The sequence below is a fragment of the Syngnathoides biaculeatus genome, chromosome 20 (assembly GCF_019802595.1).
Source record: "Syngnathoides biaculeatus isolate LvHL_M chromosome 20, ASM1980259v1, whole genome shotgun sequence".
In the NCBI taxonomy this organism is placed as follows: Eukaryota; Metazoa; Chordata; class Actinopteri; order Syngnathiformes; family Syngnathidae; genus Syngnathoides; species Syngnathoides biaculeatus.
In genome coordinates, this window is record NC_084659.1 from 12,987,800 (window position 1) to 13,002,866 (window position 15,067).

The 15,067-nt window shown below is 45.2% G+C and overlaps 1 protein-coding gene across 3 annotated transcripts in view; it reads left to right on the forward strand.

Annotated features, from left to right (window-relative positions):
• Nucleotides 1–15,067, forward strand: part of ptprz1b (protein tyrosine phosphatase receptor type Z1b) — a 49,767-nt gene that overhangs the window by 18,226 nt on the left and 16,474 nt on the right. For 2 of the 3 annotated variants that reach the window (XM_061806533.1, XM_061806532.1), the window contains exons 2-3: nucleotides 3,341–3,409; nucleotides 14,549–14,728. In XM_061806533.1, the coding sequence (XP_061662517.1) occupies nucleotides 3,341–3,409; nucleotides 14,549–14,728 (249 nt within the window). Of the gene's footprint in view, nucleotides 1–3,338; nucleotides 3,410–14,548; nucleotides 14,729–15,067 lie in introns of all 3 variants that reach the window. The other variant, XM_061806531.1, reaches the window with a different exon arrangement.

The following is a 15,067-nucleotide window of genomic DNA, read 5'->3' on the forward strand; positions in this document are numbered from 1 at the left end:
CCAGGTGTCAAACTCAAGGCCCGGGGGCCAAATCTGGCCCACCGCATGATTGTATGTGGCCCGTGAAGGAAAAGTATGAGAATCAATTTTCATGAAAAAAAAAAAAATCAATACTAAAATTTCAAATCGTCATACCATAAATGATAACATTTAGACATGGCATTACCCTTGATTTGTGATGACAAAACTAGCTCATAAATTTCATCTGTAAATATGATGAGGTGAAAGATTTCCATGGTTTCACATTCGTAACGGGCCTCTGAGGGAAACTGTGACTACAATGTGCCCGGCGACAAAAACGAGTTCGACACCCTTGATTTGGATGATAAGGCTCTTGGAAAACTAAATTGGATGACTTGGTATTTGGGTTTCTTTTTAATGGGACGACACTAAATCAGTTTTGCGCTGCTATAAAGGAAGCCGACGGACGGTTCCGTCGTCGGAGGGATTTGGGCTAAATCGGCCCCCAGGAGTCGGCTAATCCAGCACTGTTCTATTGGTCGGATTTCTGCTGAGACAGGCTCGATTACCCACCAAAATAATCAACGTTCCTCCTTGCGGCATCTTCGCACATCCTGGGAATCCAGTCGGATTTTTGTACAAAAAAAAAAAAAAAAAAAAATACTGCACGGCAATTAGAGGAAAGCGGGCTGATATTATTCGATTTTTATGAATTACTGCATTTATGAATTAGTTTTCAATGAAGCCCGTCCATGGAAAACGGTCAAAGATCTCAACTTCCAGCGTAATTGAACATTCAATTCACGTTTGGCTTCCCACCACTTCGTCGCAAATGACGTCATCCACAAACGACATTCTGCCACGTGCACGTATCGTCCGGGGTGTGAATTTGTCAATTCCGAGCTTTGAGGTCCACAAACTGCAGGGGGGCGACTAAGCCCCAATCTCCAATTGATTGCCAGGCCTCCATCTGTTCAGCGGTAACCTATGCACTACTTTTCCGGCTCATCCTCAAGAAAACAAAACAATCACTTTGTTATCTGCGCACTTCAGCGTTTAGTCAGCGTCAACTCTGCGATATCGGCAAATTTATTTGAAAGAAAAGGTTACCAGGGAAACATGATCCGGGCCCCGCCAGTGGAGTGTGAAACATAAAGAATGAAACATAACACCGATATATTTAAAAAATCACCAACCTAAACAGAGGGACTGGCCTTTCCTACGCGTCGTTTGAGATAACATTAAAAAAAAAAAAAATGTAGCTATTGTTTTCTCATTTCAACCATAAAACTTGGGCCGTTCAGACTTTAATGAGGAGGAATAACGGGGAGATAAGTGAATGAGGGCACAATAAAAAAGAAGAAAAGAAGTGGCTGCGGGCTTGTAGCATCAGTAATTGCCTCATTAACATCCCACAGCCGTGTTTTCATATCATGCCGCGCACACGCCGATGAGGCCAATTATTACCTGTTGGATCAGGTTTTAACCGCTAATATTTCAAGCAATAAATTAATATTGCATGATTTACTATAAATAAAATGTTCTACCTTCAATGCACACAAATGTGTTGTGTGCACGTCGTGACAACGAGGCGCTCTAAAGTGGTCACAGTACCCCAAATACCTGGTCCATATGTTGTCTATCGAGTCAAAATTTTCACGTTTTTATCTATTTTCACCCCTCTCCTGGTTCTTCTGCCTTTCTCGCCGTGACGTGCACGCACCCACCGCCAACAACGAGGCACTCCAAAGTAGGCATATCTTCATAATTGAGTCGTACATATTTCTTTACTGTTTGCATGCAGGGTGGGTGGCTTTTTAAAAACTACTAATAAGCACCTCAGAAGGGTTTTTTTGTGTCATACTGTAAGTGCACGTTGTTTATGCTATTTTCTTTCTCTCTCGCTGCGGTAAACAAGGGGATTACGCTGACTTCGTGCTGAGGATATGATGGTAGTTGCCTCTGACCTAAATTTGACTCTGCTGAGGGCTTGGAAGTCGGAAGGCAGGACTGCATCCAGTAAAAGAAAAAAAAAAGGACGTTGTTTTGTTCACCTTATTTCAGATTTCTCCGGGTTTATGCGGCACCCCGCTGCATAATTCAGCCGTCAGTTATCCGTATGCTATTCTGCTATTCTCATGATGTTGACCCCTCCCCCCCCTCCTCCATCATTTTCATGCCGCGACTTAACTAATTTGTCGACTTCCTCATGCTCTTCCCTGCAATGACATAATGAAATGGCCCCAAGTATCAAAGCGGATGTAGCAGGGGTGCATCTATTGAATTCAAAATGGAGCTCAAACATATTTTGTCTGATTATGTATGCCGCCTGCATGATGGTCTGTCTCTGACGGAAGAATATAGTAGTACCTTTGTTTTAATACCTTAGTGGCATTCTGACTAATAAAAATAAAAAGTCTTTACATTTTCTAGTTTTGTAGATACCGTAATTTCCGGCCTACATGCCGCAACTTTTTTCACACGCTTTCAACCCTGCGGTTTATGCGGTGACGTAGCTAATTTGTGCATTTTTTTTCTAATGGCCGCAACGTGGCACTCGAGCGGAAAAGGTAAGAGTAAGACCGGTGGAATACAGTGGTACCTTGCTTTTCATACAGCTCTGTTTTTGAATGAAAAGTTCGAGATTTTTTTTGCTTTGGTTTTCGAACGACAAATGGTATTCGAACACCCCGACCAGCTGACCCACGACGATTTGTTTTTGAGTTTTCCAACGCACCCCCGAAAAAGCTAGGCTAAAGCATACATTTTAAGCAAATGATTTTAATTATATTAAGAATTTAAACTATACATGTATTTCTACTATGCAGTTTATCAGGAAAAGCTAAAAAAAAATCACTTAAAGTATTTTTTAGGCTTGGAACATATTATTTCATTTTCCATTCATTGTTATGGGAAAACGGGCTTCGGTTTTCGAACGTTTTGGTTTTTAACCAGCCTTCTGGAACGGATTGTGTTGGAAAACCAAGGCACCACTGTATATGTGCCGAGGAAGTGACTTTTACCGATCTGGTCCTGTTAGCGCTGCGCAAGCATGTTACTGCCGTGTCTCAGTGATTTTTACCGGTATGTGTTTTTAACTGGACCTGTTAGAGCCGCGTTAGCGTTACCGCGGCGGCACTAGCGTTAAACTCTGTGTACCGTCTTTCTTTGTAAATATCTCGTGTTTCAATGTGTGCACTTGCGGCTTTTACACAGCTGCGGCGTATGTATGTACCAAATGGTATTTCCTTTACAGATGTACTGGGTGAGGCTTATAACCAGGTGCGCTCTGTAGGCTGGGAATTACGGTATTTGTGTGAAAGTAATGGGATGTTGGAAAAAAAACAAAAAACAACCGTCTTCTTTCTTTCTTCTGCAGTGGGAACAGCGGAACCTTTGGTCCGAAGCTTGAAGAAACTCCACGAAGATATTGACTGGTCGTACACGGGTATGTAAATAGATTGCGGGCCTTTCGTCAATAATGTCGCAGGCTTTTTTCCGCGTGAGTCGGCACCTTTGAAAACAGGTTGCGTGCCACCTTGTCCAAATTGTCAGCGTCCGCACCCTTCCTGACGTGCGAATAAACGCGTGGTGGCATTTAAGTTCGGGGGGGGGGGAAAAAATCCCTTGATCTGCTCCAACGTTTGAATACATCCAACAGTGACAAACCCGGCGTATGTCAGTCTCAGATCAGTTGATCTGCGGGAATTACCGTGTGTGTCAACCTCTCCCGTAGGAGAGCCTTGATCTGCCTCGGGCCATATGCTCAGATGACTGCAGCTAACTCAGCACGGAGCCCTGCTGCGTTAAGACGGCCAGAAACAAGAGTGGTCAGAGGCAGACCGATAATAGTGCTGGTCTCGGTGGGGGGAAGATTATGGCCTCTTATTGGTAAAGGAGAATCGGGGGGGGTTGGAGTGATCAGTCTGGAGGGGTCACCACTGGGCTAATGGAGGGCTATTAAATGTATTAACCCCTGGTGGATTTCTAGCCATGACTGCCACGTTACATGGCTGCATTCGCTTACGAAGAACACGCAATATTACACACTTTGCTTGACTTGCAATGCAAAGATAACATTTTAAAAGTGCAATATAATCCCTTCCTGAGCTGAAACTATTTTTATCCCTCCATACCCCCACACGCACACTGAATGCATATTACAGCGCTTAGAGATCAACTGATTATTATTTAGTGGTCAAAAGGTCAGTACAGCTCAATAACATACAGACTGTTTTAGGCGTACGGAAGCGTACTGCTGCCACACCCCCCAAAAAATTATTATAACGTGATATTTTTCACGTTATAATGTGGATGTTTCATCTTATAACATGATGTGTTTCACGTTATAATGTGGTTCATTTCACGTTATAACATGAAACGTTTCATGTTATAACGTGAAATGAACTACATTATAACATGTCATTTATCACGTTATAACATGAGATATATCACAGTAAAACCTAATGAGTTCTACGTTATGACCTGAAAAGTTGGCGTCAACCTGTTGCGACCCTGTAGTCACTCACATCCTTCCAAGGTGGCATGCAGGAAGACACACCGTTTCAAAGCAAGAATTTCCGGTTCCGGTCCCTGGCAGAGCCAAATCGGTGAAGCCGATAAACGTGCATCTTCTTTTTCAGTCTTAAATCATTTATTAGTACAAATGAAGGACTGTTGTAGAATATCTAGGTAGATATACAGGAATGCATATGTTTGATTATATAACTAAAAAAAACTCCACCCACCCCAACCAGAAGTAATTGCCTTTTGGGGGGTCGGGGTGAAATGTATTTATTTATTATTTTCTACGTTATAACATAGAACGGATCTGTGTTATAACATGAAACGAATCACATTATAACACAGAGCATATCGTGTTAAAACATGAAAGTTTCACATTATAACATGAAACTTTTCAGGTTATAACAGGAAATGATTCACATTATAACGTGTAATTAATCACCTTATAACGTCAAACACATCATGTTATAACATGAAAACGCCACATTATACCGTGAACCATATTACCTTATAACGTGATAGTGACATTTTTTGGGGGTGTGTGTGGCAGCAATACGCTTCCGTAGAAATGTCCTTTAAAATATAGACTCGTTTTTTGTCACGTTGACTATAAAAAAATGGATAAAAATCTCTCGTCATTCAACTTCTACTTCCCGGAAGTGATATCAGGAGAATCAAAACAAACCCAAAAGCATATACTTGACGCATGAAGTTGTTGAGATTCCCGCATGTAAATGCGGTTGATTTTCGTTGCTTGTTAGCGATCTCTTCCGCCAGACTTGTTTTCCCTCATTTTCCAGATTGTTTTCTTCCCTCCGTCAAATCTTCCCAATCAGCTCTCAGGCACACGCGGTCCATTTGTCAAGCAGCGGCAATGTTTTTGTTCCGCGGTGTGCCTTCTCTTCCTCGCTTAGTTCACTTTGTAGTCTTATTAATTTTTTTATTTATTATTATTATTATTTTTTTTTTTTTTTTGCGCTTGCTTGTTTATCACACTGCACCCGTCATTCTGTCTCACCTCCGATGTTTCATCATCACACGGGGAAGGCGGGCTGGTGCCGGTTAGTGTAGCTTCACTGAAACCGGAGACTGGAGCCGTTCCTGCCATATGCATGAGTGTTTGTGTTCCGGCCACAATCGGGTCTTTTCTGAGCAGCTCTGTTCCCCTTACCCTGCGCTGTTCACTGACCCGTGAGTAAGAACATTAACATGTGAAAGAAGCGCACTTCATTGTGAGGCAGCGCTCACTTCTGTTTTGGGAAAGGGTAGGAGGGAGGCTCATGATAAAATAAAACAAAATATTTGGAAATGGATCCAAGGGAATACTTGACAGACATGTCATGTCAAGTAGTACAGTAATTGGTCCAAGGAACTATGTTGAAGTCATCCAATCTTCATATCAGAATCCTTGTATGCTGGGGAGGATCTAAGTTTAACCAGGGTTATTGTGGAGAGTCTTTGCTGGATGTGGATATAGCCATCCATCCATCCATTATCTACCGCTTTTCCGGCTCAGGTCATGGGGGAAGTAGCTTCAGCAGGGATACGCAGACTTCCCTTTCCCCAGCCACTTCTTCCAGCTCTTCCGAAGGGATCCCGAGGCGTTCCCAAGCCAGCCGAGAGACATAGTCTCCCCAGCATCGTCCCGGGTCGTCCTCGGCGTCTCTTTCCGGTGGGACGTTCCCGGAACACCTCACCAGGGAGGCGTCCGGGAGGCATCCCAATCAAATGCCCCAGCCACCTCACCTGGCTCCTCTTTGGTATATCAGGATTAGAAGAAAAAAACAACAACCTGGAGGATTCCCAGAGGAATACGTTGTAGTCTACAAGGATTCACGGTTGTTGTGCACAGCAATGTTGTCCTTCTCATCGCTCCTTATATGACTGTTAATTAAACTTGCCTGCAAGCCGTGGAACACGACTTTTTGAGCAAACTTTCTCTTCCTTCATGTCGTACTCATCGCCGTCCCCGGTGGCCCTGGGATCCTTCCGCCTGGAGGATACCCCCGGGGGTCCCATCTGTTCTGTATGCATGCAAGTGTGCGTTCTGGTTATCCACAGCAAGGCAATGGCACACATTTTTTTTTTTTTTCGACCAAACCTCTCAAATAACAAAACTACAACTGCCCCTTCTATTTCCCCCTTTGTCATTTTTATTTCATCGACAGCCAATGAATTATAAAAGCTCTGGAAAACAAGTTGTATTGGTTTGAATCTTGATACCGAACGGCTTCAAAAAGCCCGTTTCTTTGGCTCCTCTTTCTGCTGCCGTCTCTTCTCTCGCGACGAAAGATTCATCGCCACTGGCAGCGCGAGCTTCAAATCTCCGCTCGCGCTTGATCTCGTGATCACATGGAAATGCGCGCAGATTTTGGACGCGGCTATTTCGGCGAGTTCTTGAGAGCGTTCGGGAGGAAAAAGCGGACTGCGGCAGGCGGGGTACCGCCACGGGGATCGTTCGCATATGATCGCGTTTAAAGTTGACTCGCGTTCTCTGCCGAACTGCGCTGAAGCTTTCAAGAAAACATCCTGCAGTTGCACATTTTACTAACAAGAAGCTCGAAGGGAGAAATCCCTTTTTAGATGACTAAAATGAGCTGGATGACTGGGAAGATGTCATCCATAAAATGACCATAGTAACTTATATTTTGTGGTCATATACTTTGAAGGTTCAGCAGTAGGCACCAGCAGACTTTCGAGCCAAATTATTGTGATGAAACTCTGTGCAGGGCTGCGGCACGGGCCGAGGAGGCAGCAAGCCAATTTGGGTCAGATCTGTTTAACGTAGTGAAAACAGTTTTTTTTTTTTTTCCTCCCTCCAACATCGGTCGGCGTGTGGGAGTGCTGATGTGATGTGATGTACTGACCTCAGACCAGCGTTCACAGCTGGAGCCTGCAGCGCTCCACTTTGCTCTGTTAATTTCTTTCCGAGTACAAGCTGCCGAAGCTGTTTGGAAGCCGTTCGTCTGCGTTGGCTTCAGCTCGGATGCTCTTTGAAATCGACGGACGGAGCGTCGACGCGGTGCGAGGCTCTCGTTGTGCTCGCATAAATGGGACCAATCTGTCAAATTCGTTTGACCGGAATTCGTACTGAGGCAAAGATCATTTGAAATGAATGCAAACAGTCCAAAGTCCCGTGATTTTATTCCACTGTCAGGTTCCAGTTTGAACTGAAACGATTAATCGAATGACTCGTTTAATTAATTCAGTTACAAAAACAAATCAAGGCAAAATCTCTGCCTGGAAGCTCGACACTGGTCATTTTCCCGCAATGTCCAAAGTTTGGGATCATGTCACACTTAAAGCCCAAGTGACATGCCTATCAACATTCTAAAATAGATATTGAAATGAAAAATACACATAACATTATTCACTTCAATGTCTATACGAAAAATAAAAATACGAGCGGAGAGCATCTCAGAGTTGTGGAAGTCTCACTCGACATCCCAGTGGCGGCCATATTGCCTGCAACGTCATCAACAGACACATAGCGGCACTTGCTGTGGGAGGCGAACCACAGAGATTTTCGGATTTTTCCGACGCCCCTTCTGACACGGAAGCTCTTTTCGAGTGAAGTGACCGGGGCAATATTACCCTATCGTTTCGAGCCATATTTAGATGATATGCGGATCACTTCTAACTAACAACACACTCCCCGACAGTTTGTATGACAGTATGTAATGTACTCAGCCGCAAGCGACGACAACATCGAAAGCGGCCTGGCTCGGTGCTACGATGAGCCACTCCGGCCAAAGCCGTGATTGGCGGACGCAGCGCAGACGCACACATCGATACAGTTGGCAACCCTGACTTACGTACGTGGCTCTTTTGTTACATTCTGAGAGGATTACGACCCCTCCCCCCATTATTATTTTCTTTTTAGTCGCAGTATACACACCTACCTGTCATTTTGAACCCACAAAGCTATCGTCCTTTGCACTTGTGTAATCCATTTTTCACAACGAACCGGGTCTTTTGGATATGAAGAACAAATCCATCCATCATCCCGAGTGTTCGAATCATTTCCAGCAATATAACGAGCCGGCATTTTGGCGAACACAAAAGAACAAAGAGCTACCTTCCCGCAGGTACAACCGGTATAAACACACGAGCCCGCCCGAGTGGGCGTCTGATAATAACGTCACTTCCTGATTCTTCTCCAAAACAAATCCCTCAAGAGGATTTTCATGGCGGTAGTTACAAAAAGCCATATACGTCAAAATCATGTTGTATGCTGAACAAAAACAGATGGGTCACCACCGGAAAGAGACCCCGAGAACGACCCAGGACACGCTGGAGAGACGATGTCTCTCGGCTGGCTTGGGAACGCCTCGGGATCCCTCCGGAAGAGTGGCTGGAGAAAGGGATGTCTGGCTATCCTTGCTAAAGCGACTTCTCCCGCGACCCGACCCGGAAAAGCGGTAGATTGTGGATGGATGGATGGATGGATGGATGGACGGACTAAAAATCATGCTGCATAGCAGTGGAGCTTTAAGAATGATGATAATAATAAGAACAAAATAACAAATCCAAAAGTTAGAACGCATTGCAGCGCCTTCATAAGACAGTCACAACCGCCCGTGGACTTTCAATCGTCCCGTTGATCAAACTGTGAGGAAAATAAACGCGTCATAAGCGCATTAATACGCAAGCTGCCGTGGCCAGAACCAACGCCCAAGCACCCAACACTTAGCCGGTAGAGACTAATTGATTCCCAAAATATTTGATCGGCGCACGATGAGGATTACATCCATGAAATGACTGCGCCCCCCCAATCCAATGATTGAATTTGAGAGGCGCCGCAAGGAGAGCAAGGCAAAACTGCCCAACGCTCATCATTGCTGCGCAGACTGAAAAAGCCGCGAGGCTGCAATTGCAGACGAGGTATCGCAACAAAGTATTTAGCAAAGGCTGTGAATGCCTACTTACTTTGTAGGTATGTACATGTAATCTTTCAGTGGAAAAAAAAAAACAAAAACGTAGACTCAAAGAACAATCTCCGAATGGTTTGTTATTGTTGTTTTTCTTTCCAACCCATGCAGCCTAAAAAAAACCCCTCATGTTTCTTTCCTTTTTTTCAATCAACTGGCTGATTAAAAACACACAGTAGCTTGTGCGCCGTGATTAGTCGGGAGGGAATCGAACCGATTGAAATTTGCAGCCCCGCTCAGCCCGAGAATTGTTCCGACAGAACTTATTTTGCTTATTCGGCGCTGCATTGTCACGTCATCGCCGTTTCCCCTTCTGCTGCAGTTTTTAAGGGCTTTCCTGTCTGGCGTTCGTCATGGATCCCACCGTGAATATTTTAACCAAGAAAGCCCGCGAGCTGGTTTTGGACGGCGCGTCCTCTCCCCGCCTCTGTTTGCCCGCACGCACACATGTTCACGACTCTCGGGCCGCTTTCCCAGTCACCAAATACTCGAGGCCGGCCTTCCTTCTGCTCCAGTTGTTCAGCGCCCATGTGAGGCTGCTCCTGGAGCCTTTATTATTTTTTTCCAGACGTGGGTTAATGATGGTGAGGTGTGCACATGCATGCGCCGCTTCATCCTTCTTACATCCTTCTTTTGTGCAAAGAAACGTCTCTGATCAGACTATAAGTTTTGGTGGTTCTTTTTTGCCCTCTTGAGACTTTAAAATGTGTTCATGTGGCGACAAAGCAGAGGAGAAGCACTTCCTATAGATTATCACATTGCGTCTGCGTGGGCGTGGGTCGCGACGATCTTGTCTGCTTTGGGCTCGCTCTTTTATGTCAAACAATGCGATTGTGTGTATGTCGCCCCATGCAGACAGACTTGCATTTATTTTCACGTCTAAAAAGGGTTGGAAACAGACAACGAAGCACTATCTCAAAAACATGACCCCGTGGCCACACCAAGACTAGCCTTAATTCTAAATCCTAAAATATGCTAAACATTTTCCTTCAGATTTGAAAGTCAAAAGTTGTCTTCTCTTGGATGAACCTATTCAAATTCGACATGCTTCGTTATTTCAAGGCGGCAGCGGCTAACTCGAAAAGGAAACCTGCCAGCTTGAAAAAGAGGGTAAACGTCGAAATGCTGTTCCTCCGTGAGATGACGATTCAAATTCAGAAGTTTAGCGTGGGGTTCCAGCGCTCCGAGAACGACGTTCCGGCTTTTAATATTTGATAAGTGTACGACTATTTTTTGCCGGCGCTGAAGTAAACTGAAGCAGACAGTACCCCCCCCCCCCCCCCCCCACGCCACCCCGAAAAAATTCGAGCCCTACATTATTTAACTCAATCATCTCGCGTGTATTTCTGAATTGGCTCAGCAGGGCAGAACCTTTACAAAGAGGCTGAAATGAGCACTTTTGCATACCATCCGAAGGAGCCCAATTGATTCAAGTGTGGGCACGAAGCGAGAGACGACATTTGAGTCCACGCGGTTCATTCTCCAACATTAAGTAGAAAAACACTTCGGTATGAAATGTGTACATGCAGTCATTACTGTTCTTGTTGTAGCCAAGTACTACGGTCTTTATTCCGTATCAAGGTCCAGGAAGTGGGCCACATCAGCCGGGGCACTCCAGAGGTGTTCGACCGTCAGCGTGGTCTGTTTTTGAGCGCTGCTGAACAGATGACGCGTATCGTGGGGGGGGGGGACGTCACACAATGGGCATTTATCGCCGATGTTGTTGTCGAGTCGATGCTGATAGTTGTTGAGCTTGTGACACCAGCCCGAACGGAGTTGCGATAGCGTTGATAGTGCCTTTCGGATTCGGCTACTGGACGCGGGTAGACGCCCAACACGATGTTGGGTTTGTAGCCGGCGATTCCGTCGGCTGCGGTGGATCGATTGATCGCAGAGAGGCCGCGCCTGTCGTCCTCTGCATCGACGGCCGATGAATCTACCGCTCGATCGATGGCTCGATATCTCAGACGGTTTTGCGCAATGCTCTACTGCACTCTTCTTGCCTTTATCATCTCGTGATTCGGATGTCCGGTTAGCTAGCACTGAAGCGCGTATTGTTTTGTGAGAATAACGTTGCTTGCATACTGGAAGGAGTTTTGACTCGGTGTGTTCGTGATCGATGGAAGCCCTTTTGTTGCAGCGCATGGCGGTTCGAAGGGTAGTGTTTGAGGTGCCTGGAGGGAGTCCCAGTGAGTTGGCTTCAGGTTGTTAGTCCATACTGGTGCTACGTAGCTCAGGATCGATCTTCCGATGGCCTTATACGTCGTGAAGATGATCTCCTTGGTGTGAGCCCACGTGGTGTCGGCTAGGCACTTCAAAACGTTGATTCTTTTATTGAGTTTGGAGCGCACAATTTTCACGTGTTCATGGAACGTCAGCGTATTTACTATAGATACTACTAATGTGTTTTGCTCCAAGTTGTCTTAAAGAAACCAAATAAACTGAGCTTTTGCTTCCTATTATCCAATCATAGACCAAATTCCATTCCTATGGTCCGTTGAGATACGACTGACCTGACGCACGTGTAAAACGATATTTTGCTTTGACTTGTGAACAAAAATTTGAGATAAAAATAGTTTAAGATGGCAGTGAACGCATTTCACTTCCCAACAACCAGCAGTTTGACAGATAGAATTACACATGTATTTTAAAAAAGCATATGGCAACAGATCATTGGCGTTTCCATTCTTTTCAATGGGGAAAGATGATTTGGGATGTGTACGTGTTTTGAGCTAAAAGTGGGGTCACGGAATAAATTACACTCTTGTCTCAAGGCAGCACTGTACTACATTGAAAGCAAATTGCAAAGCTGTCAAAAGCCAGAGCCTGATTGATTTTGAAAGATGACGCTAAATGGCTCGGTTCGCCGAGGTCAAAACAGAACGGCGCTCAAACGGGTTGCATTCCAACTCGCGGCTCGTCAAACTTGTAGTTATTAGTGCTGGCACAGCGACAGCAATATTGATACTGACTGATAAATCCATTATGGTTTCAAGGTCATTTTGGTTTGCACGTGTTTTCCTCACAAATCCCAGTTCGAGCTTTAATTGTGCAGGGACTGCACAGAGTCTTGCGCCACAGTCCTCCCCGTTCCTTTCTTCCCTTTCTGCTCCACGGAGCCTCATCCTCTTTTATCGTCATTTCTCCGCTCACTACAGCGGAGTGAGCAGAATGATGAGTGGGGGGCACCGGAAGGTGGGGACGGTTTCAGTCTTGACCACTTAAACTGCACGGGAGGAATCGGCCTTTCCAGTGTTATCATTTCTCAAGCCCCTGCGGATACGTCTTGCGAAAATAGACGTCGGGGTTATTGAATGTAAATTGCTTTGTCATTCATTTTAATTTCACTACCTGACCATGAGGACAATCTCAGTGCACTCTGTATTTCCTTTTTCTCATACCTAAGCTTGCCGTGCTTATTATTATTTGTTCCTTAAAGGTCCACTGTAATGAAATGCATGATTTTTAGTATGTTATGAATGAAAAAAAAAAATGGCAGCCAGTATGGACCCATCCGTTTTTTCACTACAAAACATGATTTTGACGTATGTGGGTTTTTGTAACTCCCGCCGTGAAAATCCTCCCGAGGGATTTGTTTTCGAGAAGAAGCAAGAAGTGACGTACAGGGCAGTAGTGCACTCAACCGGTCTTGTATGTTTATACTCGTTTTACCTGCTGGAAGGTAGCTCGTTGTTCCTTTGTGTTAGCCAAAATGCCGGCTCGTTGTATTGCTGGATATTGCTCAAACCCTTGGGAGGATGGATTCGCTCTTCATACTTTCCCAAAAGACCTGGTTTGTCGTGAAAAATGGATTGCACAGGTGCAAAGGACAAGAGCTTTGTGGGTTCCAAATGACAGATAGGTGTGTATACAGCTACTAAAAAGAATAGTAGTTGGGGGGGGGGGGGCGTAATCCGTAAATCAGGGGTGCTAAATTTTTTGATGTGCCACCCCGGCATGAAGCCGCGATCGGCGGACGTGGCGCCGTTGGGGTGGCTCGTCACGGCGCCGGACCGCGGTGGCGAGGTGGATCGGACGACGAGGCGGTTCGGCCGCGTCATCGTCGTCTCTTGTGGGTGGCTTTGTTTTTATCACCCCCGCGGAGGTGGATCGGATGGGGTGGCGGTTTGGCCGGTCATATTTATTTTTTCGACTAGACATTGAAGTGAATGATGTTATAATGTATTTTTCATGACAATATCTATTTTACAATGTTTATAGGGATGACACTTAGGCTTTAAACCATCATTTTTGACTTCATTTATCCAGCGGTCCACACTAGTGTGAAGCGTTTTCTAGTTCATAACCTGTCACATCAATAATAAATAAACATTGAATATATCCCAAATAGCTGGTGCTATGTGCCCCACGCGTTAAAACAGCGGGTCCACGTTAACCCGGAGTACTCCTTCAGTCATCCACTCTAGAGCGCCGTATTCCCCGCTGGGGTTCTGATGCAAGCTTTCTGAGATATTACTTTACCTCCCACACTGCTGCTTTTATTAGTCTTTGACTGACAGGAGTTCAATGTGAAGTTTGAATCTGATGTGATGTTTTATTCAGTTTTTTTGGGGAGAGTGACGTAATTTACATCACATGCATGATCACCTTACGCTCTTAAAGGTTAAACCCACAGCGAATGGATTTATGGCGAGTTTCTTTTATCTCCATTTTCTATGTGAAATGACGCGTCGTATGCATTCGACGCACGCCAGCCAGCGTAAAGGCAGATGTTTTATGAATTGATTTTCCATGAATAAATGACGTACAGTTGTGCGCTCTGAGCTTGGCTGAAATTCGCTTGTGCCCGCGTTGTTCGTTGTGTTCCGTTATTCATGAGGAAACACGTGCAACGTATCTATGATTAAATAGAATTCGTACTGTGCGCTTCAAAAGAAAAAAAAAAAAGACAATTACTTATCTGCATTTGTAGAACATGGATGTATGTCGACGGCGAACGAAACGCCTGCCGTCATGAATAAGCGATGCTGCTGCCCACGCGCATCCAAAACATAGATTAGATGCAGACTGAGGCCAAATCAGCCAAATTCAAAACCGACATTGCACGTTGGCACTCATTTAGTGGTCATCTGGGTTTTAATATTCCTCCGCCACTCCAAATGTGTACGCAGGTGCCCTGAACCAGCGTAACTGGGGTAGGAAGTACCCGTCGTGTAACAGCGCCAGGCAGTCCCCCGTGGACATCGACGAGACCTTCACGCAGGTTCGACTTCAGTACCAGAATCTGCAGCTGGAGGGCTGGGACAGGCCCATGGCAGAGGCCACGACCATCCACAACAATGGGAAAACGGGTATGAAGATGATCTACAGATATGTTGCAGCGAAATTACACGACTTCACTTCATTTGTCTGAAAATTATTATTTTTGAATTTCCTACTGTTTTTCCTACTTTGCTACTATTGATGTGGCGGCCCGGTGTATCACCTGGAAAGCGTCGGGCTCACAATTCTGAGCACCCGGGTTCAATCCCGGCCCCGCCTGTGTGGAGTTTGCATGTTCTCCCCGTGGCTACGTGGGTTTTCTCTGGGTACTCCGGTTTCCTCCTACATCCTAAAAACATGCAACATTAATTGGACACTCTAAATTGCCCCTAGGTGGGATTGTGAGGGCGGCTGTTTGTCTCCATGTG